The sequence below is a fragment of the Phaethon aethereus genome, assembly GCF_964289735.1.
Source record: "Phaethon aethereus genome assembly, contig: HAP1_BTS, whole genome shotgun sequence".
In the NCBI taxonomy this organism is placed as follows: Eukaryota; Metazoa; Chordata; class Aves; order Phaethontiformes; family Phaethontidae; genus Phaethon; species Phaethon aethereus.
Window position 1 is genome coordinate 141,741 of NW_028114049.1, and position 26,643 is coordinate 168,383.

At 54.4% G+C, this 26,643-nt stretch overlaps 1 protein-coding gene across 1 annotated transcript; it reads left to right on the forward strand.

The window, feature by feature from the left end:
• Positions 1–2,609: 2,609 nt before the first annotated feature.
• On the forward strand, positions 2,610–4,088 carry LOC309416341 (olfactory receptor 14A16-like; the record flags this gene model as incomplete). Its single annotated transcript, XM_082015903.1, has 1 exon — positions 2,610–4,088. Exon 1 carries the CDS (start codon positions 3,105–3,107, stop codon positions 4,086–4,088), a length of 984 nt encoding a protein of 327 aa, XP_081872029.1. The 5' UTR covers positions 2,610–3,104.
• Between the last annotated feature and the right edge of the window lie 22,555 nt (positions 4,089–26,643).

Below are 26,643 nucleotides of genomic sequence, written 5' to 3' on the forward strand. Positions count from 1 at the left end.
GAGAAGGGCACAAAGCAAGGAGCAGGACTTCAGGAGGGCAGGCTTTGGCCTGCTGAGGGACCCGCTTTGGAGAATCCCATGGGATACAGCCCTGCAGACAAAAAGCGTGCAGAGAGCTCTTTGATGGTTAACGATCTGCTCTTCAAGCTCCAGAAGGATCCACCCTGACATGCTGGAAGTCAAAAAAAGGTGTCAGGAGGCTGGCGTGGGTGAGACAGGAGGTGGAAGAGGAAGCACAGAGAAGGTGGAAGGTGGCTGCCTTCCAGCCTCGGAGGTTCTGGGATTCTGTGCTGGAGAGAGCCTGAGGGAACTGGGGTGTTTAGCCTGGAGAAAAGGAGGCTGAGGGGAGACCCTATTGTTCTCTACAACTACCTGAAAGGGGTTGTAGTGCGGTGGGTATCAGTCTCTTCTCCCAAGTTGTGCCATGGGAGGTTTAGATTGGATATTGGAAACATTTCTTCAGTGAGTGTTGTGAAACACTGGAAAAGGCTACCCAGGGACTGCTGGAGTCACCAGAACTGGAGGGATCTGAAAGACATGTAGATGTCTTTTAAGGATTCTATGATTCCATATTTCCCTCTAACATAGCCTGACACACAAACAGCCCAGCCCTGCTTTTCCCTTTCCCTGCTGACTCTGCTTTTGCGTGTTTTGTAATCTCATTTGGTGTTTCGGGGATTGCATTCCTGGCAGTTCCCAGCTGGGTCTGTAGTGCCCCGCAGCTCCTCACGCTCCCCTCTTGTGAGAGGCAGCACCGTCAGGGTGAGCTGTCCGCACACAGGCATTCACAGCTGACCAAACGGAGCTCCAGTCCGGGGACCCTGAGGAACTCTGCGATTCTGGCCCACAGAAACCGCTTGAAGGTCGCAAGGAGAAGTGGCCAGTCCTGCCCGAGGAGGAAGAACAACCTTGTTCATCAGGGCAGGCCGGGACCTGAGCAGCTGAGCAGTGACCCTGAGGAGAAGGGCCTGGGCACTACGAGGGACACCAGACCAGCCAGTGGTGATGCTCACCGTGAGCAAGGCCACCCACATGCAGGGCTGCGTCAGGATAAGCGTGGCCACCCAGACTGTCCTGAGACTGGCTGCAGTGTGGTTTCAGAGACGGCAATTTTAATTTCTCCAAATTGGGAAGCAACACGAGAAAGATGTAATGGCAGGACGTGAAGCTTTGGAAGTTGCGGCTGGAGATGAGGATTTCATGTCACTTGGAGTTATGTGAAATGTCACTCCAAGGACAGTGCTGTGGCACAACAGGCCACCCAGAGAGAGCCTGGATTAGCCCAAGCTTTGTATTCCAAGGAAGAGCCCGTGAGGGTGGAGAGATGTCAGTAAGCACAGGAAGATGCTCCAGGGAGAGGAAGGTTGGTGAGCATGGTGGGTGTCCACAGCCCGCGAGGAAAAAGGTGCCGGCATAGGACACCGCAGGGCAGCCTGTGGTGGAGAGGGTCAAGGGAGCTGGCAAGAATAAAGCCCCCGCCAGAGCTGAGGCCTTTCTGCCGCTGGCTCTGGCTGTGGCCTGTTCCACCAAGGCCTGCCAGGACACACCTTACCCTGACAGCACGAGGGCCTCGTGGCCTCCTTGTCTCCAGCCGAGAGCCTGGAGGTGCTGCCCCATAGTCTTGAACTTGGCATTGCACGTCCCCAGGTCACACGGCCCCAGGAAAAGCCCTGAGCAATGCGTAAGGGACAGGATCTCCCTTCCCAGGGTCGGGGTCAGGGCTTGGCCCTTTGGCCTGACAGAACACGCGCAGGTTTACTCAGCATCGGAGCCACCTTTACCGTGTTTTTCTCGACCTGTCATCACTGCCTGCAGCTTTCTGCCCTAACCAGCCCCTGGGGACGCTTTCTCAGCAGTGTCCCTCAGTGGGACCCATGAGTGCTCCAAGGAGCTTTGGACGTGGCATCTGCCTTTGCCTTCTCAAGAGGTTCTTCAGCTTCCTCTCAGGGCCTGAGGTGGATGGAGTCGGCACCCAACCCACCAGAGGGGTCATTAAAGTGCCTCGGGCTGGTCCTCTGCGGCGGAGCTGGGCCGGGCTCCTGGGACGGAAGGAGCTCACGGCAAGCGGGCAGCGCTGCCGAGAGCCAGCTCTGCCCAGGAGCGGGGCTGGGGGCACGGCCTGCAGGACCGAGAGGAGACCTGCGAGGCTGGGAGAGCATAAAGGCAGTTGGGAGGGGGGGGATGCCGAGAGCTTCCCGCGGCAGAGATCTGCACAGCCCCGTCTGTGGTAAGTCTCTGGCCGCAGGGCAATGCCGCTGCCTCTCCTGGAGGCACCTCCTAGAACCGGCACATCCGACGGCTCCTGGGAGCTGCCGGGAGGAGTCCCTCGGTTTCTGCAGCGCAGAGGAGGAGGGCGTGCTGCGGAGCAGGGCTTCCCTGCTGCACCATCGGAGGGACAGGCACGACGGCTGCCTTCTGGGCATGGCTGGGAAGGTGTGCGTCTGGGTGTGCAGCCAGGGGTGCCCAGGGCTGTCCTTCCGAGCAGGGTCCCTGCACCCCAGGGGCTGTGTGCCGGGACAGGGACTCTGCCGCCTGCCGGGGTCAGCTCTCAGCCTGCCCGGGGAGCTCCCCAGGGCACTGCTGGGAGAAGCTCTGCATGGCAGGAGCAACCCCCGGCAGGGCAGGGCAGGGCAGGGCCCTGCTGCTGGGAGGTGTCTGCAGGGCAGAGCTGAGCACACAGCGCTGGGACGGGCTCTGTGAGCACTGGCAGGGAGGGGACACCTGGGGACAGAGCAAGAGCTGCGGGCAGGGACAGCTCCAGGCAGCAGAGACAGGGGCCGGGGCCGGGGGGAACTGCAGACAAGCGCTGCGGGAGGCTGCGCTCAGGCAGCTCTCTCCGGGCCGTCCCTGCCGATGTCTTCTGGGCGCTGCCTGCTGGGCAAGGAGCTGACGCTCTCGCTAGAACATCTCCTCTGCGGGAGCCCCGACTGTCTGCTTGGCCCGTCCTGCTGGGACACTCAGCCAGCACAGCGCAGGGAAAGGAAATGCATTTCAGCTGGGGGTGTTGCTATGGCAAATGGAGGGGCTTTGCTCAGAGGAGTCTCTCCTAATTCTACCCTCTCCCTTCCTTGTTTGAACAGTGCCCCCGTGCCAAGAAACAGCCAATGTCCAACGGCAGCTCCATCACCCACTTCCTCCTCCTGGCGCTCGCAGACAGGCGGGAGCTGCAGCTCTTGCACTTCGGGCTCTTCCTGGGCATCTACCTGGCTGCCCTCCTGGGCAACGGCCTCGTCATCACCGCCATAGCCTGCGACCACCGCCTCCACACCCCCATGTACTTCCTCCTCAGCCTCTCCCTCCTCGACCTGGGCTCCATCTCCACCACTGTCCCCAAAGCCATGGCCAGTTCCCTCTGGGACACCAGGGACATCTCCTACTCGGGGTGTGCCGCACAGCTCTTTCTTTTTCTCTTTTTCAATTCAGCAGAGTGTTGTCTTCTCACCGTCATGGCCTACGACCGCTACGTTGCCATCTGCAAGCCCCTGCACTACGGGACCCTCCTGGGCAGCAGAGCTTGTGCCCACATGGCAGCAGCTGCCTGGGGCAGTGGGTTTCTCCATGCTCTGCTGCACACGGCCAGTACATTTTCACTGCCGCTCTGCCAGGGCAATGCTGTGGACCAGTTCTTCTGTGAAATCCCCCAGATCCTCAAGCTCTCCTGCTCACGCTCCTACCTCAGGGAACTTGGGCTTCTTCTAATAAGTTCTGTGTTCCTTTTTGGCTGTTTTGTGTTCATCGTGGTGTCCTACGTGCAGATCTTCATGGCTGTGCTGAGGATCCCCTCTGAGCAGGGACGCCACAAAGCCTTTTCCACGTGCCTCCCTCACCTGGCCGTCGTCTCCCTGTTTCTTGTCACTGGCATATTTGCCTACCTGAAGCCCCCCTCCATCTCCTCCCCATCCCTGGACCTGGTGGTGGCAGTTCTGTACGCAGTGGTGCCTCCAGCAGTCAACCCACTCATCTACAGCATGAGGAACAAGGAAATCAAGGATGCCCTGTGGAAAATACTTCTATATGATCTACTTTTGATTAAGGTGCCCATTAGGCCACAAGCACTCCCAATGTACTTCAGGAAAACCCAGGACTAACTTTTCTTCATTTCTGTATTTCTTTTCCCTTTGCATTGTTTTGGGGGTTGTTTTTGCATTTTGCTTTTTGTTTTGTACCTTTGTTATTCTTAATCTTGGCCTCCTAACCTATTTTTTCTTCTCCCAAGACCTCAGGTACATATGGCTCCTGGATCCAGGCTCCCTGTTGAGAAAAACTCAATAAAGGAGCCAGCCAAAAATTCTTTTTCTGAGCTCCTATCTCTTCACCTCTCCTGTGGAGCTGGGGGAGCAGCCCCAGCGTGCAGGAGGGGTTCAGGAGGCCAATGCCCAGCTGCCCCATGCAGGATCAGCCCTTGTCGCCCTTGGGGCTGCCCCTTGCTGCCACCCTGGGCGCTCCCTCTCTGCCGCCTGCCAGTCGGGGCTGCTGCTTCCCTGGAGCCCTGGCCCAGGACAAGCCCTGCCCTGGCCCTTTTGCCCTTGGAGACACCCCCGTGTCCTGCCCAGCCCTGTCCTTGGCTACTGAGCAGTCGGGGGAGACAGGAAGGGGCTGAGCAGCAGTGATCCCCGTCCCGCTGGCTCTGCTCCCCACCCTGACCAGCACGGCCAGGGCAAGGTTAGCCCATGGCCCCAGGGCACCACAGCCCCCTCCCTCTGCAGAGCAGCATCGCCAGCTCAGGGCCCTGCAGGGAGCACGTGGGGGGAACCAGGAGCAGCCGGCCAGGCCAGCCTGGACACGCTCACCTGGGGAACCTGCGATGTCCCTGGAGAAGAGCAAGGGAGCATTCCTGTGCCTGCAGGGAGGAATCCATGAGCCAGAGAAACCCCCTTCTGCAGGCCCCGGCTCGGGGCAGGCTGCTCTGCTGCTGGACCCAGACTCGTGCTGGCCTGGGGAGAGGGGCTGGCCCCGAGGGGGCACAGGCAGTCTGTGGTGGGCACCTCCTGGAGCTGATACCCGGGGTCTTGCAGTTGCACTGACCTCCATTTCCTCCGGCCAGGCTGAGCCTCCAGCCCAGGGCTGGTGGGGAGGCCGAGAGCCCTCCCTGCCCCCCAGCAGCTGCTGTCCCTTCCGAGGGGCTGGGGCTGTGGGGTGAGCGCCCAGAGCTCTGCAGCACCCTGCGGTGGGCACTGCCGTGGGGCCAGCCCAGGCTGGGCTGCTCTCCTGGGCTGGGCTGGAGAGAGAGCAGGGGCTGTGGGGAGAGCTGGGGAGGGGCTGGGCTGAGCTGGGAAGTGCCGGGAGAGGACACTACCAGTGCCGGCTGAGCTGTGTCACCGTGCAGGGCGAGGACACGCTGCAGTGGGTGTGAGGTGCCAAGCCAAGACGTGCAGGTGCAGGAGAGAGGAGGCCGGTCTGTGCCCTTGGTGCCATGGACAGACCGGGAAGGTGCCCCCAGGCATTTGTCTGTCACGTCGCCATTTCCAGCACTGGCCAGCACTGGATATCTCCAAAAGCTGGTCTGAGGTCCTGCGGCTATGTGGGAGTTGGGTCGAAGATCTTCTCATTTTACCAGTTGTCACACACAGAAACACGTGCACACTGAAATGGCTCTCTCCAGCACTGAATCCCAGAAAGACCAAGGCTGGAAGGCAGCCACCTTCCACCTTCTCTGTGCTTCCTCTTCGATCTCCTGTCTCACCCATGCCAGCCTCCTGACACCGTTTTTTATCTTCCTGCTTTGTGCCCTTCTCTCAGGATCCTACACTCTGCTTTCTCACCCCCGACTGGCACATCCCTGACCAGCTCTTCCTTGTTTGTGAGCCCACAGGGCCCCTCAGCTCACTGCCTCCCGAGTCACCCTGGCCCAGAAGATGTGCTCAGTGAGCTCCAGAACCCTCCTGGGTGCCTTGCACCTTGCTGTGGTGCCTCTGCAGCAGAGGCAGTTGGGACAGTTCAACTGTGCCGTGAGCTCCAGGGCCTGCAACCATGAGGCTTCTGCCAGGTGTCTGAAGAAGGCCTCAGCCACCCGATCAGGAGGTCTGGAGCAGATGTCCGTCCACCCACCCACAGTGCTGCCCACGTTGTTCTGCCCTCTGACCCTGGCCTACCAGCTCTCAGCTAACTCATCGCCTGTCCCCAGGCAGAGCTCCGCACGTTGCTGCTGCTCTCTCACAGAAAGGCCACTTCCCCTCCAGGTCCAGCCCTATGGCCTTATCAGGACCTGGCCGCAAGACCCCACGCTTTCCCCAGGAGGTGCTTTGGGCCACCTTCTCCCTCAAGTAGCCAACTCACAGACCCTCGGGGCTCGCCAGTGCCTAGTCCAGACTCGGGGTCCCTAAATACCTGCCTCCCAGGGCTCTTCTACCGACTGGCTGAACTGGTTGGATGTACGCTAGTGGTTACACCCGCTGACACACACACCCCGACATGACCCGCACACTGCCCGATCTCGGCACTTGGTGGCCCCCAGGCACACGAGCCCCCACGAACTGTGGTTCCCACGCCAGGGCGTCTGTCCCAAGAGCAGAGATCTCCTCAACCCAGAGAGTTGTCTTCCTTGCTCCAGGCGTCCCTCTGGTCTCAAGGGCCTTGTGGTGCCTGAAGGCTGGTCCGAGCAGTAAAGATGGAGGTGAGGAAGACATTGACTCTCTTGGGCTTTTCCATAGCCTGGGCCATATACCATGTACACTTTCCCTAGTCTTCCTTTTGTGTTGCCTTCGCAGGCGTGGCGACCTGGTTCAGGAACGGCACGGCGATCAACCCCAGGCCGCTCGGGCCATCAGCTCGCTGACACCAATGTTGTAGACGGCAAATGGCGTTTATTAGTTTGGGACACGGCGTTATATAGCTTAGGTTTATAACCTCACTTCCGTCTGCTTGCATCATAAATTAAACGCTATTGGCTTTCAGGAGAGGGGCCCTAACTTTCCGTTAGCGCGATATCTTCCGGCCGCCAGACCCTAGCTAGCTACATTTCCCCCCTCCCTATGCGTAATTAAATTAATTAAATTAATTTTTTAATTTATAATAATAAATAAATTATTATTAATTATATTAATTAATAGTAACAGTAATTAAATTACTATTTAATTAATAAATTAAATTGGTTAAAATATAGCAATCTTAAAGAATATATATCTCGTAACCTTGGATAGGAAACATACTAAATGCATCCTACTCTTAGTCAGTGCGTTATAATAATGTTAAAAAATATATACAGATTACGAACTTGAATAGAAAACACAAGGCACGTCGAGAAGTGACTGGGGGGCACCTGGGAGCAACGGGGTATAACTGGGGATAGTTAAAGGAAATTTTGACAGGAACATTCTTAAAGCAGCTCTTGGCGTTCTATCAACATGATGTTGACCTTCTCTAGTCGGCTCTTAACAAACGATGCGAGTCTGTTCAATATACAGGGTCCAAAGATCAATGCTATCATGATAATTACGATCGGCCCTGTCAAGGTAGATATCAGAGTGGTCAGCCATGGTGAATGGTTAAACCACGATGTAAGCCAATCTTGTTGTGCCTCTCGTTCCCTTTTCCGTTTTTCTAATCCCTCTCGTAATTTGGTCATAGTGTCCCTCACTATTCCGGTGTGGTCCGCATATACGCAACATTCTTCCCTTAGTGCAGCGCACACTCCCCCTTGTTGCAAGAACATCAAGTCTAACCCTCTTCGATTTTGCAACACTACCTCAGATAGTGATCTAATTGATTGTTCTAATGCACTTATTGATTGTTCGATTCTAGCCAGGTCCTCATCTACTGCCACCTCAGGGCGCTAAGTTCTTTGTTCTGTTGCACCAAGGATGCTACTCCTGTACCTATTCCCGCACCTCCTACGATCATTAGAGTAGCTATTGTTAGTGCTGTAAGGGGTTCTCGTTTTGACAGCTGATGTTCCGGGGTAATCTGTGAGTCGTAGACAAAGTCTTCGCTATGGTAAAAGATTTTGGGGACTATAGTTACCTGGACACAATATTCTGAGGATTTATCAAATTTTTCCAACGATAGACAAGGTGTAACTCCCATAGTGGAACACACCCACTTGGTATTGCTGGCCGGTATTAACCATTTTGCAGGGGTTTTATCTTGTGTCTCGCTAGCACATAGTTGTTTTTTGTGCTTTGGGACTTTACTTACGCACACGCCACTTCCCACCACCCGCGCTAATGTAATTCCTTGCTTTTCTGTGTCCCATATACACTGGGCCGTATTTGAGCCATTTACTCGTCTGGGTATGTCACTTACTCCTACAGCCTCATAAAAGGGTGGTCTTATTCCGTAGCACAGCCAACAATGCTCCGTAAGATTTGGGTTAGTTTTGTTCAGTAGTTGATAGCTAGCTTGCATCATTTTCCAGAGAGAATTTTGATTGGGAGTTTCGGTGGTGTGTGTTGCTCTGGGTGCGGTAACTTTGGTACTAGCTACAATATTATGTGGTGATGGTGTGATTTTCGGGATAAGAACCGGGTTAGGCCTGATTGCTTGGTTGGGGCCTACTGGCAGTGGATCATTCGGGATAATCTCCTTTTTTATGAGGATTAAACCACCTTTGTCTGTCCCTGGTTCTGTGTACCTTATCCCCCACATTTTCCCAAGTAACCAACTGTCTTCTTGGGGCTCAGTAACATTTAAGAAGAGATACTGACAATTTCCGCGCCCTCGCCATGCTTGTGGTGGAATGCACTTATATGGACCCCACTGGACTTTCAGGTATTTGTCTCTGCCACTACCCGGTATCCAAGCAGGGGCTATGGTCTCACATCCCCAGTAGCTACAGTAATATTGGTTAGGGTAGTTGCAATAACTCTTCCCCGGGTTCGAGCTGGGACACATATAAAATCCTAGGTACCTCCAGCATCGGTCTCTCGGGACAAGCTGACACAGAGAGGCATTAAAACTTGGCGCATCTGATGTAATTTGGGTTGCGATAACTTGTTGATCATCGAATCGAAGGAGGGACCATTTAAATGGCCGATGGGGATGGTGTTCTGATACTGCTTGCCCTATAGTGACGAGCCCTAAAATCAAGATCACACAAAGACATCGTAGCCTCCCCCTTTGGAGGTTAGGTCGCTGCTGTTTGGATTCCACCAGTGTGGAGCTCCCAGGTGCGGACAGGATGCTTGTCGGCTTGTCGTCCTCTCTCGCCACCGGGGTGTACGGGTTACAAGGACGTCCGATAATCCTGTCCTGTGGGCAAAAACTCACAGTTTTCATTAGCTTTATTCTGGAGGTCCGGTTTAATAGACTTAAGCGGACACCACTTAACTTTGCCATCTCTTTTGACAGCAGCATATACTCGCCCTGTCAGGACTAGCCTCCACCCTTGTTCCCATTCTCCCAGCTCATTTTTGATTATAACTAACGGGCCTTCTTCTAGCGCTCGAGCGGCCCAATGTTTTTGGGTGGGGCTATTCACCTCTCCTCCCCTGGGGAACTGATTTAGTGCTAAAAGAGCGGTCGCTAGCAGGCGTGCTTGGTCTCCCGGGGGAACGGCATTGGCAAAACCTTCTGTTTTTGCCAACACCTCTGATTTAGATTTCAGAGTTTGATTTGCTCGTTCGACTATAGCTTGACCTGTGCTATTATACGGAATACCGTGTGTTAAGGTGATACCCCATTTCAAAGCAAATGCCTGGACTGATTTGGAGACAAAGTTCGGGCCGTTGTCTGTTTTGATCTGATTAGGGACGCCAAGCCACGCCATGACCGTCAACCAATGCTGGATGGTCGCTTTGGAGTTGGTTCTAAGGTGTTGTGTGGCTACGATCACTCCGCTATATGTATCTACGGTTACTGCTAGCCACGCTCGAGGTTTCAGCAACTGACAGAGCGTAAAATCCGTCTGCCACACTTCGGAGGCCTTAAGGCCTCTGGGGTTGACTCCACTGGACCACAGTGGTGCTTTCTGGCAATGGGGACACGTGGCTACTATGTGTTTCGCATCAGTGACCGAGATCCCGCATTTCTTTGCTAGCGCTTTAGCTCCGATGTGGAGAGACTCGTGTAGCTGGCGGGCTTCTCTTAGCGTCCACACCCCTTTTGCAGCAGCGTCTGCTTTGTCGTTGCCGGTTTGGAAAAAACCTTTGATTGGGTTGTGGCTATTGACGTGGATGACCGATATGGTGCCCTTTCTGGAAAAAAGTGCTTCTTCCAGCATGAGAGCTGCTGTGGATGTTGACACGCCGGGCCCCGACATGGCTAAGCAAAGCTTAGCCACGAACATCGAATCGGTCACTATGTTGAGGTGTTCTGTTGGGAACAGTCCACACGCTAGTACTACGGCCATCGCTTCTAGCTGCTGGACTGAAAGCGCACAATCGGTCGTTTTAATGCAGTGCCATTCTCCTCCTGATTGCCATACTGCCGCTGCGGTTGAGGTCGCCAAGGATGCATCTGTGAAGACCGTTGGTCCCCGTTGGGGCCGATCCATGATCTTCCTTGGGAGGTCGATGTGGCAGCCACTGGCAGTGGCTGGAGCCATGTAGCGGGTGATCCGCCCCGGTTACTTGGGCTAGTTGTCTCGCACAGTTGTCCTCCCATTCTTGTTTAAAAACAATCATCCCTGCCCCGTCGAAGATCAATCTACAAGTTTGTTTTATATCGAACGGGAGCATATCGTCTCCCCCAAAGACACCATCTATGAGGGTGGAGACCATGGCAGAATTAAGCCCTTTATCCGCAATTGCCTTAACAATCGCTTGGATATCCTTAGGGTTTATTGGCGAGTGGACCCTCTGTCCCCCATCTGTCACCCGGACCGGGAACGCTAGCGCGGCCGATGGGGCCCAGCTGGCGCACGCAATCTTTATTTTCCTCCAGTCCGTGAGAGGGATTTCTCCCCCTCGCGGTTCCTCTTTAATTTGGATGGGAATATTTTGGCTCTTGACTTTGTTTATCTCCGTTTCCTCCTCCTCTGAGTTTGAATCGGTTGTGAGCCACTCGTCCCAGCTAGTGTCTGATCCAGAGTCGGAACTCGACTGACTGGTTACTTCCGGTTTGCAGTACCTTTTTGTTGGGCTCCGGCCCCGCCCGCTTCCCTTGCGGGCGGGCCGTTCCCACCCTCTTGGCTCGCCCCGCCCTCTGCGCGGCGGGGTGTTTGCCCTATAAGGGCATTTTTTCGGATGGCCGCTCTGATTGGCTTTCCGCCCTTCGCTCGCGCTCTCCTCCCCTTCCCGGTCACCCTCATCACCTCTCTTTTTCTCGTTCTCCTCCCCTTCCCGGTTGTGTGCGCTTGTTAACGCTAACGCTTCCTCCCTGTTCCCGCCAAGGGCATCCTCGCCCCGCCCTTTGCCTTCTTGCTCGGCGCCATCTTGGGGCGCGTAGGGCGGTGGTGTAGCCCAGGCTTCCTCAGACTCTGGTTTCTCCGCGGCGCCCCTGGCCTCCTCGGCTAGCTTACCCCAGAAGAGTTTAGCTCGTTTCTGTCCCTCCGTAAGCGGGTCGGGGTTCGGGAATTGAGGGGACGTGTCGGCCTTTGGCAGATCTTTAGGCTGACTAGAATCGTCATCGTCTGGGGGGTGCAAAGTCTGCGTGGCTGCCCCGACTCCCAGTTTCGGGGTGGCCAACAAACAGTTCTTTGCCGCCCTCCAGGTGTCCTGTTCTTGTATAGCCTTCTGCAGGGCTTGTACGACTTTCCCCCACGACTTAAGGTTTTTCCCACGACCCGAGGACATCGTCTCTTCGGCTAACGCTTTAGTGCATTTATCCCACACTTCGGGGTGGAGAATATCCACCGGCTGGGCAATGGCTCCAATTTGCAAAAGTCTCGCAACTGCGAGTGTAAAACCTTTGGGTTTACAATCAATACCCCACTGCTTATGTAATTGTGATACGACCTTCACAAGGGCTTCCATCCTCCTTGTTGGTCCGGGAGCGTCCTCCCCGCCGGGCTGGTCCTGCCGCTCCGGCCGCCGTTCACCTGTCCAGGCGACGATTCCCGGGTTTCGGCACCACTTTTTGCCTTCAGAGGCGTGGCGACCTGGTTCAGGAACGGCACGGCGACCAACCCCAGGCTCGTGCCCACCTGCACTCTCTTGTTTTTAAATATGGAGTTCATGTCCCTTGAAGAGAAATGGGCTGGATGAGGCAACAGCGAGCGGGACTGAAAGGGTCGGAACTGCCAAGTCCAGAGGGTGCTGCTCAGTGGCACCAAGTCTCTCCTGAAACTGTAGGATAATTTAGGAAGGAAAAGACCTTGAAGACAATCAAGTCCAACCATTTGCTTAGCACTGCCAAGTCCACCACTAAACCATGTCCCTAAGTGACACGGCTACACATCTTTTTAAATCCCTCCGGTGATGGTGACTCCACCACCTCCCTGGGCAGCCTGTTCCAATGCTTGACCACCCTCTCCATAAAGACATTTTTCCTAACATCCAGTCTAAACCTCCCCTGGCACAACTTGAGGCTGCTTCCTCTCGTCCTATCGCTGGTGGCTTGGGAGAAGAGACCAACACCCACCTCACCACAACCCCCTTTCAGGCAGTTGTAGAGAGCGATGAGGTCTCCCCACGGTCTCCTTTTCTCCAGCCTAAACACCCCCAGTTCCCTCAGCTGCTCCTCACAGCAGGAGGACTTGTGCTCCAGACCCCGCACCAGCTTGGTTGCCCTTCTCCGGACACGCTCCAGCACCTCAACGTCCTTCTTGTCGTGAGAGGCCCAACACTGAACACAGGATTCGAGGTGCAGCCTCACCAGTGCCGAGTACAGGGGCACGATCGCTGCCCTGCTCCTGCTGGCCACACCATTGCTGACACAGGCCAGGATGCTGTTGGCCACCTGGGCACACTGCTGGCTCATGGTCAGCCGGCTGTCAACCAGCACCCCCAGGCCCTTTTCCGCGGGGAAGCTCTGCAGCCACTCCTCCCCAAGCCTGTAGCGTTGCATGGGGTTGTTGTGAGCCAAGTGCAGAACCCGGCACTTGGCCTTGTTAAACCTCATAGACTTGGCCTCGGCCCAGCCAGCCTGTCCAGGCCGCTATATAGAGCCTTCCTACCATCAAGCAGATCAACACTCCCAGACATCGGGGTGTCATCTACAAACTTCAGGAGTCTGTGCTCGATCCTCTCGTCGGATCATGGACGAAGTTATTAAACAGAACTGGCCCCAGTCATAGAATCACCTTGAAAAGTCGTCTAGTCCAACCCCCCTGCAGCGAGCAGGGACATCTTCAACGACATCAGATGACTCGGAGCCCTGTGCAGCCCGATCTGGAATGTTTCCAGGCACGGGGCATCTACCGCGTCTCTCGGCAACCTGTGCCAGCGTTTCACCACCCTCATTGTCAAAACTTTCTTCCTCCTATCTGGCTGAAACCTCCTCTCTTTCACTTTAAAACTATTACCCCTTGTCCTACCGCAACAGGCCCTGCTGAAAAGTCCTGGGGAACACCACTTGTGACCGGTCTAGTGCGAGGCCAGTAGCTCGCGGTGTCTCCCAGGGGCCAAGACGTGGACCGATCCTCTTTAACACCTTCCTTAATTAATGGTCTGGACGATAAGGGCAGTGCAAACCCTCAGCAAGTTGGGGAATGGCACCCAGCTGGGAGGAGCGGCTCCTAAGCCAGGGGATCCTGCTGCCATTGCGAGGGACCTGGGCAGGCTGGAGAGACGGGCTGACAGGAACCTCATGCCGTTCAGCAAGGGGAAGTGCAAAGGGTGCTGTACGGGGGATGAACGCCGGAACAGGCTTCCCAGGGAGCTTGTGGGGTCTCCATCCTCGGAGATGGCCCACAGCCCTCTGGACACGGTCATGGACAACCGGCTGCAGGTGGCCCTGCTTGAGCAGGGGGGTGGCCCCAGCTGACTTCACCCCCCAGCTGACCTCCCGGCCAGCCTCAAGTAGACGAACCCCATCAACGGCCACTGCCACTACTCCAACCCCTGCGACAGGCACTGCCACTACTCCAACCCCATCAATGGGCACTGCCACTACTCCCACCCCCAAGGTGAGAACTGCCACTACTCCAACCCCCGCGGCGGGCACTGCCACTACTGCAACCCCATCAATGGGCACTGCCACTACTCCCACCCCCGAGGTGAGAACTGCCACTACTCCAACCCCCGCAGTGGGCACTGTAACTACTCCAACCCCATCAACGGGCACTGCCAATACTCGAACCCCATCAAAGGGCACTGCCACTACTCCAACCCCCGTGTCGGGGCACTGCGACTACTCCAACCCCATCGACGGGCACTGCCAATACTCCAACCCCGGCGGCAGGCACTGCCACTATTCCAACCCCTGCAAGAGGCACTGTATCTGCTCAGACTGTTGCAGCTGAGCCAGAGAACCAGCCTATCCCAGTATCAGTCAAAAGAGGACTTGTATTATATATATAATTATATAACATTTTACAATATATATCATATTATAATATTATATATAATAATATATATAATAATTTATATAACTATATAAAAGAAGAATTCTGCAAAAGAAGAAATCTTGGAAGGAGAAGTCAGCTCATTTAGTAAGGGACGAAGAAGCTTTTTCTAAGAGGGAGCCAGAGGAAGAGAGTGAGGAGGCAGAGGGCTCTGAAGCAGGGCCATCATGATGATGGAAGAGGGAAGAGAGCAGGTCATTGCTTGAAGAGGAGGAAGAGGAAGAACTCCTAAAAGGAGAGCTAACTACTCAATCTCTATCCCTGACAGAACTGCGAGATGTGTGACAGGATTTCAGCCTTCGTCCAGGTGAGCACATTGTCTCCTGGCTGCTCCGATGCAGGGATAACAGGGCCAGTAGCCTGGAATTAGAGGGTAGGGAAGCCAAGCAGCTGGGTTCCCTTTCTAGGGAAGGGGGCATTGACAAAGCTATGGGAAAAGCTGCACGAGTCCTCAGCCTCTGGAGACGACTCCTGTCAGGTCTGAAGGAAAGGCTTCCCTTCAAGGAAGATGTTCTATGTCACCCAGGCAAGTGGACCACCACGGAGAAAGGGATCCAGTACCTGAGGGAGCTAGCTGTGCTGGAAGTGATTTATGGTGACTTGGACAATGGACAATCATCCAAAGATCCAGATGAAGTCAATTGCACGCGACCTATGTGGCAGAAGTTTGTACGGAGTGCACCATCCTCATATGCCAACTCATTAGCAGTAATGGCCTGGAAAGACAGAGAGAGACCAACGGTGGATGAATTGGCTGGCCAACTCCGGCAATACAAAGAAAGTCTCTCTTCCTCCCTACGGGCCTGCGTCTCTGCTGTAGAGAAAGTGTCCCGGGAGTTCCGGCAATTCAAAGAGGATATGCCCTATCCTCCACCCGTACGGACCAGTGTCTCAGCCATTAGGAGTAAGCGCTCTTCTGTTCAAGAGAGAAGATATAGAGGATACACACCATGAGCCACCCTGTGGTTTCACTTGCGTGACTACGGAGAGGACATGAGGAGGTGGGACAGAAAACCCACCTCGACCCTAGAGGCACGAGTACGCGAGCTGCAAGGGAAAACAATTACAAAAGGGGGTTCAGGTTCCTCCAGAAAAATCGTCGCTCCACTTTCCAGTGGGCAGTTCCCCAGAAAGAATGGAAGAGCTGATCTCACCTCTGATCCTCTTGAAGGGACTTCTGATTCCTATTTACAAGAAGTGGGTGACGAGTACTATGACCAGGACTAGAGGGGCCCTGCCTCCAGCCAGGCGGAGGAGAGGGACAACCGAGTTTATTGGACTGTGTGGATTAGATGGCCTGGCACATCAGACCCACAGGAATATAAGGCTTTAGCGGACACCAGTGCACAATGTACCCTGATGCCATCAAGCCATATCGGGGCAGAACCCATCTGTATTTCTGGAGTGACACGGGGATCCCAACAGCTGACTGTACTGGAGGCCAAAGTGAGCCTAACTGGGAGTGAGTGGCAGAAGCACCCCATTGTGACTGGCCCAGAGGCTCCGTGCATCCCGGGCATAGGCTACCTCAGGAGAGGGTATTTCAAGGACCCAAAAGGGTACCGGTGGGCTTTTGGTATAGCTGCCTTGGAGACGGAAGAAATTAAACAGCTGTCCACCTTGCCTGGTCTCTCAGAGGACCCTTCTGTGGTGGGGTTGCTCAGGGTCGAAGAACAGCAGGTGCCGATCGCTACCACAACAGTGCACCGGCGGCAATATCGCACCAACTGAGACTTCCTGATCCCCATCCGTGAGCTGATTCGTCGGCTGGAGAGCCAAGGAGTGATCAGCAAGACTCGCTCACCCTTTAACAGCCCCACATGGCCAGTGTGAAAGTCTAATGGAGAGTGGAGACTGACAGTAGACTATCGTGGCCTGAATGAAGTCACGCCGCCACTGAGCGCTGCCGTGCCGGACATGCTAGAACTTCAATATGAACTGGAGTCAAAGGCAGCCAAGGGGTACGCCACCATTGATATTGCTAACGCGTTTTTCTCGATCCCTTTGGCGGCAGAGTGCAGGCCACAGTTTGCTTTCACTTGGAGGGGTGTCCAATACACCTGGAATTGACTGCCCCAGGGGTGGAAACACAGCCCTACCATTTGCCATGGGCTGATACGGACTGCGTTTGTGGTGAGACGGGTTTGTGGTGAAACACAGGGGTTGTGGTGAGGTGGGTGTTGGTCTCTTCTCCCAAGCCACCAGCGATAGGACGAGAGGAAATGGCCTCAAGTTGTGCCAGGGGAGGTTTAGACTGGATGTTAGGAAAAATGTCTTTATGGAGGGAGTGGTCAAGCATTGGAACAGGCTGCCCAGGGAGGTGGTGGAGTCACCATCACCGGAGGGATTTAAAAAGATGTGTAGCCGTGTCACTTAGGGACATTGTTTAGTGGTGAACTTGGCAGTGCTAAGCAAATGGTTGGACTTGATTGTCTTTTCCTTCCTAAATTATCCTACAGTTTGAGGAGAGACTTGGTGCCACTGAGCAGCACGCTGTGGACCTGGCAGTTCCGACCCTTTCAGTCCCGCTCGCTGTTGGCTCATCCAGCCCATTTCTGTTCAAGGGACATGAACTCCATATTTAAAAACAAGAGAGTGCAGGTGGGCACAAGCACGCCCACAGCTTTCAAAGTCCCCTAACAGAAACCGCTTGGACTGGGTATTTCCACCAATTGCCTCAGAACCTACAGGGAAGAAAACAGCCATAAATTACACGCACAAGGCCAACAAGTGTTTTTAATTCTGGCTTGGGCTTTTCTGCCTGTTGTTTACTAATGAGTTCTGTTTTCGCAAGGTGATCCCAGAAGTTGAACGCAGATTAAAGCTCTTCCTCGAGGGACATGTGGGCAGGCGGGCCAGCTGGCAGAGCTGCCCAACTCTCTGGAAGGTCTCTCTGAGCTCTTCCTGGCCAGAGGCAGCCATGGCAGGAGGGACCGCGTGGGCTGCTGGTGCCCTTTGTGCAGCCTGGTCCCTGCCGGGGCCAGTTTTGGTGCTTCCTGGATTCTTCCTCCTCCTCCTGTCCGGCATTGCAGCAGTCAGGTGCTGTGCTCCTCCCTCATGCAGGGTCACAATCTGCCCCCGTCACCACCGCAGCACCCTGTGTGCTTGTCTGATGAGCATCTCTAGGGCACTGAGGCCTTCCTCTTCCTCCTCCCCCTCCCTGCTGAGGGGTCAAAGTGTGTGGTGTCCACAGCTGAGCTGCAGAGATCATAGCCTCGCCGTGGGGGTGTGCTCCGCTCCCTCTGCCCAGGCAGGGTTTGCTCCCAAGGAGCCCCGGGAGCCCACTTGGAGATGGTATTGGAGCGCCCTGGAGCTGCATCATCCCCTGGGGCTCGTTCCTCATGTGGAGGACTTGTTCTCCACCTCCTCCTCCTCCTCCTTCCTGAGCAGTCATAGTCCGTGATCTCCACGAGCCGGCTGCGGAGGTTATAGCTGCGCTGCAGGGATCTGCTTCGCTCTCTGCTCCTCAGCAGCTTCTGTTCCTGAGCAGCACTGGGTGCGGGAGCCAAGGGGGAGCTGCCGTTGGAGGGCCCTGCAGCTGCGCCATCCCTGGGAGCACAGTCGTGGCTTGGAGGACTAGTTCTCCTCCTCCTCCCTGCCGAGATGTCATAGTCCGTGGAGTCCACGAACCAGCTGCGGAGATCACTGCCCCACTGCGGGGATCTGCTGCGGGCCCTCTCCCTGGCACCGTTCCTCTGGCAGCGGGAAGAAGGGCTGAACCCGTGCTCCGCTTTGTCGCTGTCTTCTCGCGCGGTGGGCAGCACACGGTCCAATGGCTGACAGTAGACTGGGCACGCGGCTTTCTTTCTGGACACCAAACTCACGCAGCCGCAGAAGAAGCGGCGCAAGCAGAAGCCCACGTAGGAGGCGATGCTGAGCCCGCCCGGCCAGGCGGGGCACGGCCAGCCTGCAGACGCCTCCCGTGCGCCTGCCCAGGGTAGCTGGCTGGTGCTGGCTGTTGTGGAGCAGCTGCCGTCCTCTGCAGAGTCCTCCTGGCCCACCGCCACGTCCTGCAAAGAGAGCTGTGAAAAGGTCCTGCCCTTTCCTCCTGAAAGGACCAGAAGAGCGGGGAAAGCCCAGAAGCTGTGGCAGGGGACAGCTAAGGGCCTCCCAAAGGCTCTCCTGGAGGGCTGCAAGGGCAGAAGGGCCAAAGGCAGACAAGTGGGACGGATCTAGGGGGGATGCTTTGAGAGGGAGAAGCGTTGCGGCTGGGAAGAAAGCTGCAGTGCGGGAGGGAGAAGAGCAATGCCAAGATCCCAGAAAGACGCGCACTGTCCATGTGGGGCCCTGACCCACCTCCCCAGAGTTACCTTAGTCCGATGAGGCAGACCCTGTGGCCCCACAGAAGCCGCCTGCTTGCTCTCAGCCCCCCACTGGCTGAGGAAGGAAGGGGCATATGATGGTGCCGGCGAGGTAGGAGCCCCTTCTGCAATTTTCACAGCAGAGCACCTGATTGGAGAAAAAAAAGGGTGGTCTCCATTTGGGGCTGTGCTTGCAGCCGTCTCTGGGGTTCAGTCATTTTCTTGGAGCGGTTTCCAGGACAGAGAGAATCATAACCGAGACTGCAAATGGGCAATTCGCTTGGGGTCTTCCCACCATGTCTGCCCCTGCCGGAGCAAGACCTCGCCTTTATACCCCTTAGGGCCTCCGTTTCATGGAATCACAGAAGCATCACGCGGTTTGGATCGGAAGGCATCGCCTAGTTCCACCTCCCCTGCCACGGGCAGGGATAACTTCCCCTAGATCAGGTTGCGCAAAGTCCCATCCAACCAGGCCCGGAGCACTTGCAGGGAGGGGGCATCCACAGCTTCTCTGGGAAACCTCTTCCAGTGTCTCACCACCCTCACCGTCAAGAATTTCTTCCTCATATCCAACCGCAATTTATCCTCTTTCAGTTTAAACCGTTACCCCTCGTCCTACCCCTTCACCCCCTGAGAAAGAGGCCCTCCCCATCTTTCCTATAGGCCCCCTTGAAGTGCTGCTCTCTGCATTAGCCACCGTCAGACAGCAGACGAGTAGCCGTGTACCCCCGGGCAGCAGCCTAAAGCCCGCTAGGGAAAGAGAGTGGTTGACGTGGGGTCGTTCAGCTTCGAGAGAACGGAGTGATGCAGGTAGTAATTGCTGCTGTGGCAGAAAGAGAAACACTCCAGAGGAGGAGAAGGAAAAGAGCAAAACCGGGAAAAGGAGAGGTGTTCTGAACGCATTTTCATACTGGTTCTCACCTGGCATAAAACAGTAAATAGGCTTGCTGCCCGAGAACTGTGTCGACGCCACACTGATCCACAGACGCGTCGTCCATTTTGTACCACAGCCCATTGCTGGCCTGTAAGAAAAGGCAACGACAGCTGGAGATGAACTGCGTGGTTTCTCCACAAAAACACCAGCAGAAAGCTGCAGAACCAAGAGCATGCCAAAACAAATCCAATCCAGCCCTGCAGGAGACCTTCTCGCCGACAGCTGTGGCTACCAGAAAGACTGCCACGCACGTTTGTCTTCCCAAGCACCCATTCGTCCCTTCTTAGGAAGGAAGTTGCACTTTACCTTTGCGTAGCAGAAATAGTGTCCTGCATGACAGCGGCCACCGCGGTGCACCAGCACAGCGTATAAGGCATAGAGGAGCGGTTCTCCAGCGGTCTGAGACGTGTACGGGCGAAGATCCAAGTACTCGGGATACTCCACAAGCTACGGAGCAACCAGGAGGGCTCAGAAATGATCCAGAAATACTACACAAAAGAGCATTCCAAGACTAAAGGCTCGAGGGGCACAAATACATCTTTGGAGCGAAGGGACACGTGGTTTTCCCTGAAGCAAAATGTCAATGTCCAGCTGGCAGGAAGCTGCTGCCAGCCAAAGCAGCTCTGCCAAAGCCGAGCACATGCTGGTCTTCCCTCAGGGACTCTCCTCTCCCCGGAAGGGGACTCAAAAAGCCCACCATGACCAACTTGTGACAGAGCGTACTGCTTTGGGACACCTCCTGCTCCGCGGAGAGAAAGTTGCGCTCCGACTGCGTACACACCTTGCTGATCTTCCCGCCGGTGACGTCTGCAAACCTTTTCAGACACACGGTGAGAACCCTGGGTGCACGATGGATTGTAAACCTCTTGGAGGCGGCAACCATCCTGTCACACCTTGAAACCAAGCACAGAGCCAAGGGATGAAATGCACCCTTCAGTGCACCTTTTTCTCCCCCCCGCCAGAAGGCCAGACAACCTTTCATATCTCACACATCCTCGACGCTCTTTCAAGGCTATTCGGTACCGTAAGGCCACACAGAACAACAGCCGCGTCTCACTACTGTACGTTAAACCTACGTGAAATGCTAACTTCTGCTCGATGACGTGCAGCACCTTCCCGCCGGATCCGGTATTAATATGTCGTTAGTAATCGTCTTACTTGCTACATTTAAAGCAGTTCTCGCCATCCAGCTGCTCCGGTTTCACAAAATCCTCCAGGGCTGCGGTGACAGATGGGGCTGCCTGGAGGAGTGAGAAAGGAGAGCACTGAGCTGAGGACACGCCCTCGCCAAAAGGGCCAGTTTTAGTTTATGCCAAAACCCAGCTCGATGACGCTGAGGGGACCCACCCTGAACCCTCAAGCGGTGCCCAGAAAGTGGCAGAAAGAGGGTATTATGCTGAGCATTGCCCTCCATTCCCAGGGATTCCTAGGGCCACCAGGAGCTACCTCTCTGTGGCACCGCGCGGTTCAGCTCCTGGTGGTGCACAGAGTCATCAAGAGTGAAAACAACACAACCCACCACGCCAGGAGCCAGACTGGTGTGGAGGGAGGGCAAAGGGGAGAAGCATGAGAGTACGTCAAGGGTGCAGAGAGGACGATACGTACTTGTCCGGCTTAAAGCCAGCACCTACAGGGAGACCACTGCCATGGCCTCCCCAGAAGGGCACCGTGCACTCCACTCCACAGGCACCACCGAGCTCTCATTTGTGTTTGTAGTGTGCGTTCCTAAGCCAACTGTGCTGATTCTGGAAAGCTCCAGGGCCCTTGGGGGGTCTTGAAGCACAATGACAAACCCTCGTACTTGTATATCCAAAGGCACGTCCAGGAATGCCTCGTAGGAATCGGAAGCCACTTTGCAGCTCAGGCACGTGACTGGAAGGCAAATGGAAATGCTCAGCGATAGGGGAAGTCGACTGTGCCGCTTTCTGCTCGTCACACCTACTACGCCAGTCACACGAGCAGCTGTTTGTCACAGGCTGACAGAAGGGCACAGGCAGTTCCAAGGAGAGCAGCACTTGTGGAAACGTACCTCTGGATCTCAGAAAGCCCCCAAATATTTGACGGACAATGGTAGTCGACTGAGAAGAGATGTCCCAGCTGGAAATACATGGTAAGGCCGAGAGTTACCGCCTCCGAGAAGGTACTTTGTCCGAAAACCCTGGCCGTGGGTTTTCCTTGATGGGAGCACATGGAGGAGTCCAAAGGGCTCGGCAACACTGGAAAGGTGATTTGCTTGTGCTTACTCGCTGCTTCCACTCAGGCAAGCTCTCTGCATGGCATCGACAGTATAGCGTAAGAACTCGTGGGCATCTTCCTGCAGGCCAAGCATGAAATGTCCTCCTATTCCTGAGAAAGAAGAAGTTAGTCGTTCTCTCCTCCAACAACGGCAGAAAACGTGTCAAAGCACCTGAAAGGACTTACGTGTGAGAACACTGATGACGGCCCAAGGCTGGATGGCACTGGCTGAGGAACGCAAGACGTTGTTAACGTGCGCTTCCATTCTGCACATCATGCAGAAGCCTTGCTGACGACCTGAAGAGGGAGGGAGGGAGGGAGGGAAGCTTCTCAGGTTAGCAAAATATCCATAGCGATGGGAAACCTAAGAGAGACCTTGAAGTTATAAGGAGAGTCTCCACTCCTCCCAAGTCGTCAATGTCCCAACAAGTCGGGGACATTTTAGTGTGTAGATAACTTTCTTCAGAGGGATGCTAAGCGGACAGAAGTTTTCTATGCAAGCCGCAGAGAGGGTTGAACGTGCAGGCATAGGGACCAAGACGCTGGGCTGGAAGGGCTGCTTCTCTCCTAAATCAAATTCCAGATTCTCGGAATCCTCTGGCAGTGTCAGCAGATTGACGAGGAGGTGTTCCGAGAAGGACTCACAGGTCTGGCTGTGCTCACGAGAGAGCAGATAGTTGGCCAGAGGCGGGGTGTACGTCAGGCACTGCAGGACGGAGTTGAGGAAGCACGTATTGCCCAGGTTGTGGAGACCCGCTCCAGCCCTCTGTCGTTGCTGCCAGTCCATGCAAATCTTCTCCGGGGGAAAGAGGATCCTTTGTGGCAGAGCCATTCCCTCGACAACGACTGCAGGACAATGACATTAGGAAAGAGATGAGGGGATATTGTTGCACAAAGGCATATTTTAAAAGTCAAGTTCTCTACAGAAGCAGCCAGGACAAGCAGCTCTAACCTCCGACACAGAACCCTCAGCAGAAGCCTAACACTGCCATTGACCTTTACTGGCCAAGAAACAGTTTGGGAACAGAGTCAGTTCCCCCGCTTCCTTTGCCGAAAGTCCAACAAAGCCACGCTCCGATTTCTGTGCCTCGGGCTACCTTCCTTTCCCTCTAGAGTCTTGAATTGCATTATCAGGTCAAGCCTTCCCTTTGCCGGCTCGTAACTTGATGAAAACAAGCAAGTAGCTCGCACAGAAGGGAACCGTACTGATGTCAGACCTTTCTACAAGCAATGGCACCTTTCCAAGTCTTGTACATAGTGGCAGCGGAGGTATAAGGCGTGCTTTTCTGTCTCTACCTGAAAACACCTGGGTACGCCTGGCTGCTCTCAGGAAACGCCCCAGAATGCACTCTAGGCTGTCAGCACATCAACACTCAGGGATGGAGCACCAGCCGCGTCCGTTGCCTTTGGGGATTCACCACGTCCAAGTCCTGCTGGGAAAGCCATTACTCACAGGAGTCCTGCCCCATTGTGGCCATCGCTCCTCTTCGGAACAGAGGGGAAGCTCTGGGTGACAAAGGATGTCAGGACACGCTCCCGAAAGAGAAGATCGGCACCAGTCCTGTCACCTGATTGAAAAGGAATAATCGTACCTCAACAAAATGATCAAAAAAACCCCCAAACACAACCCACAGAACAGCATCCGCCACCAAAAGTGTTTCAGCGGTACTCGTAGCTGCTGCTGCAGAGCTGCGGGCTGATGGCCCTGCTGTCCCGGCCACAGGACTCCAGGTGACAGCCATTACCAAGGACCTTTCGAAAGACTGCGTTGCGTGTCACCTTCTCTGGAGAGGCCCTGCTGCTGACCTGTCGCCAGCGTTAGCAGCAGAGCCCTCTGGCTCTGCAGCCCACACTGTCCCACCTGCTATGCAGGAGTGACTGGCTGTCGGCTGCTGCTTTAACGGCTGCCTTTGCCCTGCTCCTTGGCTGTCTCCCTGCCTACCGCAGCAGCCAGGGCGGGCTGCTTGTCATTCTAGGCTGAGCCCAACATTTCAGACTACCTTGCAGCCCTCTACTTCCCTATCCTAGGCTATGGTGAAGAACCGGAATTGGCAGATGAGAACTCTACCCATAGCCCATCTCTGGCCAGCCCAGAAAGGTGTCATAGCTCAGCCTACAGCTCGGAAGGTACAGACCAGCCTACACTTTTATCCTCTATCTACCTACTCTAGGAGCTGTTACGAAAGACCGGTCGTAATTACCTTTGAAAGACGATGGAAGTTGAGGAGAAGTGGGCAGTAAACAATAAATGGTTGGAAAAAAGTAGCCACGCGAGTAGGAAAGGGAGGAGCCGAGTTATCCCGAAGGCCAGCTCAGCCCAACTGGCTTTCGCCGGCCCACTTCTCAGGACCCCAAGCCCTGGCCAGGTGAGCTCACAATCGCTGGGTGGGTGCCGCATCACTGCCCCTTTGTGACATGGGGCTGCATGGGGACATGTCGGGACAGAAGGGCACAGACAATTGCAAGGAGAGCAATAGTTGTGGAAAAGTACCTCTGGATCTCAGAAAGCCTCCAAATACTTGATGGACAATGGTAGTCGATTGAGAAGAGAGAAGAGATGTCCCAGCCGGAAATAGGTGGTAATCGGAGCTCAGGCTTAGGGCAGAGAGTCATGTCCTGCAAGAGTTTTGCTTTGTGTCTTAGAAGTAGGGAAAGGAACGTACCTTCCTAAGAGCTCTCCTCCTTAAACTCTCAAAGCTGTTAACACACAGGGGTCTTTGCAAATCAAAAACTACCTAAAGAGAAGGCCACCTGAAGTGATTTCCATGTAGCAGCCCCTGAAATGACTTATATGTGAGGATGCTGTGAAATATGTTTATCTGATTCGTGTGATGAAGTGTAATCTTCTGTACTTTCATGGATTTCTCCTGCACCATAAAAAGGGGCATTTTACAGGAGAAAGTTAAACTATTTTGCTGGTATATCAGCTCAAACCAGTTTGACCACTGACTGCATAGTACTGTGTAAAGAAAGTGCATGCATAAGGTTTGGGTCATCCTGGGGGCACGCCGAGGAAGATTCGAGAAGACTCTAGCAGGAGAAGAGGGCATGCGCTGAAGAAGACACGCCTGTTCATTAATATGTATTAGCAGACACGCCTATTCATGAATATGTATTAGCGAACAGGATCACGCTGAGGAAGAGTCGAGAAGATTCTAGAAGGAGAAGAGGGCATGCGCCGAAGAAGACACGCCTGTTCATGAATATGTATTAACGGACAGGATATAAACCAGGAACAGGAACTGAACCGCGTGCGTCTTGGTGGAGCAGAGACTCCCGGCGCACCCAGCGCTGTTTGCTTGCCTCTATTCGCTTAATAAATTGTAAATTTGAATTGGAATCCTGTTTGGGACTAAATCATTTATAACAATTGGGGGCCCGTCCGGGATGGTCTTAGTTCCTGAATTCTGACTTGATCTAGGAGGGGCGCCCCACCTTTCGGTGGCTCCTGATCGGGTCGGGTCGGGACTAACGCCATCCTGAACCTGAATAGGGGCAAGCAAAGAATTTGATTTTTTATGAGCTCCCTTGCCGGCTGCAGCAGTTTATTTTGCCCGTAATTCTGCGCGCGAAGATCCGAACGAAGACGACGGAGTCGTAAGTATTTAAGGTGTATACCGTTCGGTTGGGTAGGATTCGGTTGCCTGTGTGTGTAAGGGTGTGACTGAGACGGAACCTAGTTCCGAAGCGATTGTGGAGGTCTTCTAACCACGGTTCCAATCTCCCACGAGGGACTTGGCCGGTGAAGGACCGATGCGATTCTTAGAGGATTCGTGGGTGGGTGATAGGTCCTAAACCCCCTGCAAGACACTCTTACTGGTAGCCAAGGGCTGTAGGAATTGCCACAGTAAAAATTCCTAGATGGGTCAGACGAAATCGAGAACCCGGGACCAGAAGAAAGGGAGCGAATTACTAGAAATACCTCCGGAGAGTCCATTAGGAATAATGATTGAAAATTGGAATGATAGGGGCCCCAGAAAAGGAAAAAGTAAATTAAAATTCGTTCAATATTGTATGGTAGAATGGCCAAAAGAACCTTTGAGACCACATGTCTTTTGGCCCGTTTTTGGATCTTTTGAAGACTGGGTCTGCCAGGCCTTAAATATATATGTTAATTCAAAGGAACCTTTTAGTCAGGAGGAAAGTGATTATGCAGGATTATGGGACAGAACTTTATGTTCTTTTCCAGCCTCAATACTTACATTAAAAACAGATGAAAAGTTTGAGGAAGAAGAAGAGGGGAAAAGTGAAAAGGAAAAAGATGATAAATGGGAGCCACTGGATAACCTACCGCCTCCATATTCTAATAATCCATCTCCGGTGGCGGCTCCCCCTCCGGTGGCCGTAGTACCTCTATCTGTACCACCGTTGCCCCTGTCTCCACCACCACCAGCACCGGAATTAGATCGACCTCCGGCTGCATGTACGAGAAGTAGCACTGCTGTATCTGAGGGAGCTTCTCTATATCCCTTACGAGAAGTACCCCTCGGAGGCAATCAGGGAGGCATGGGGTTTGTGGCAGTCCCGTTAAATACCACAGATGTAAGAAATTTCAAGAAAGAAATGGGGACCCTATTAGATGATCCCCTCGGAGTAGCTGAAAAATTGGACCAATTCCTAGGCCCCAATACTTATACCTGGGAAGAAATACAGTCCATTTTAGGGATCCTATTCACTGTTGAGGAAAAGGGAATGATTAGACAAGCTGGAATGAGAATTTGGGAAAGACAGAATCAGGCAGGACCGCCGGGAGATCAGAAATGGCCAAATGTGGATCCCCACTGGGATCATCA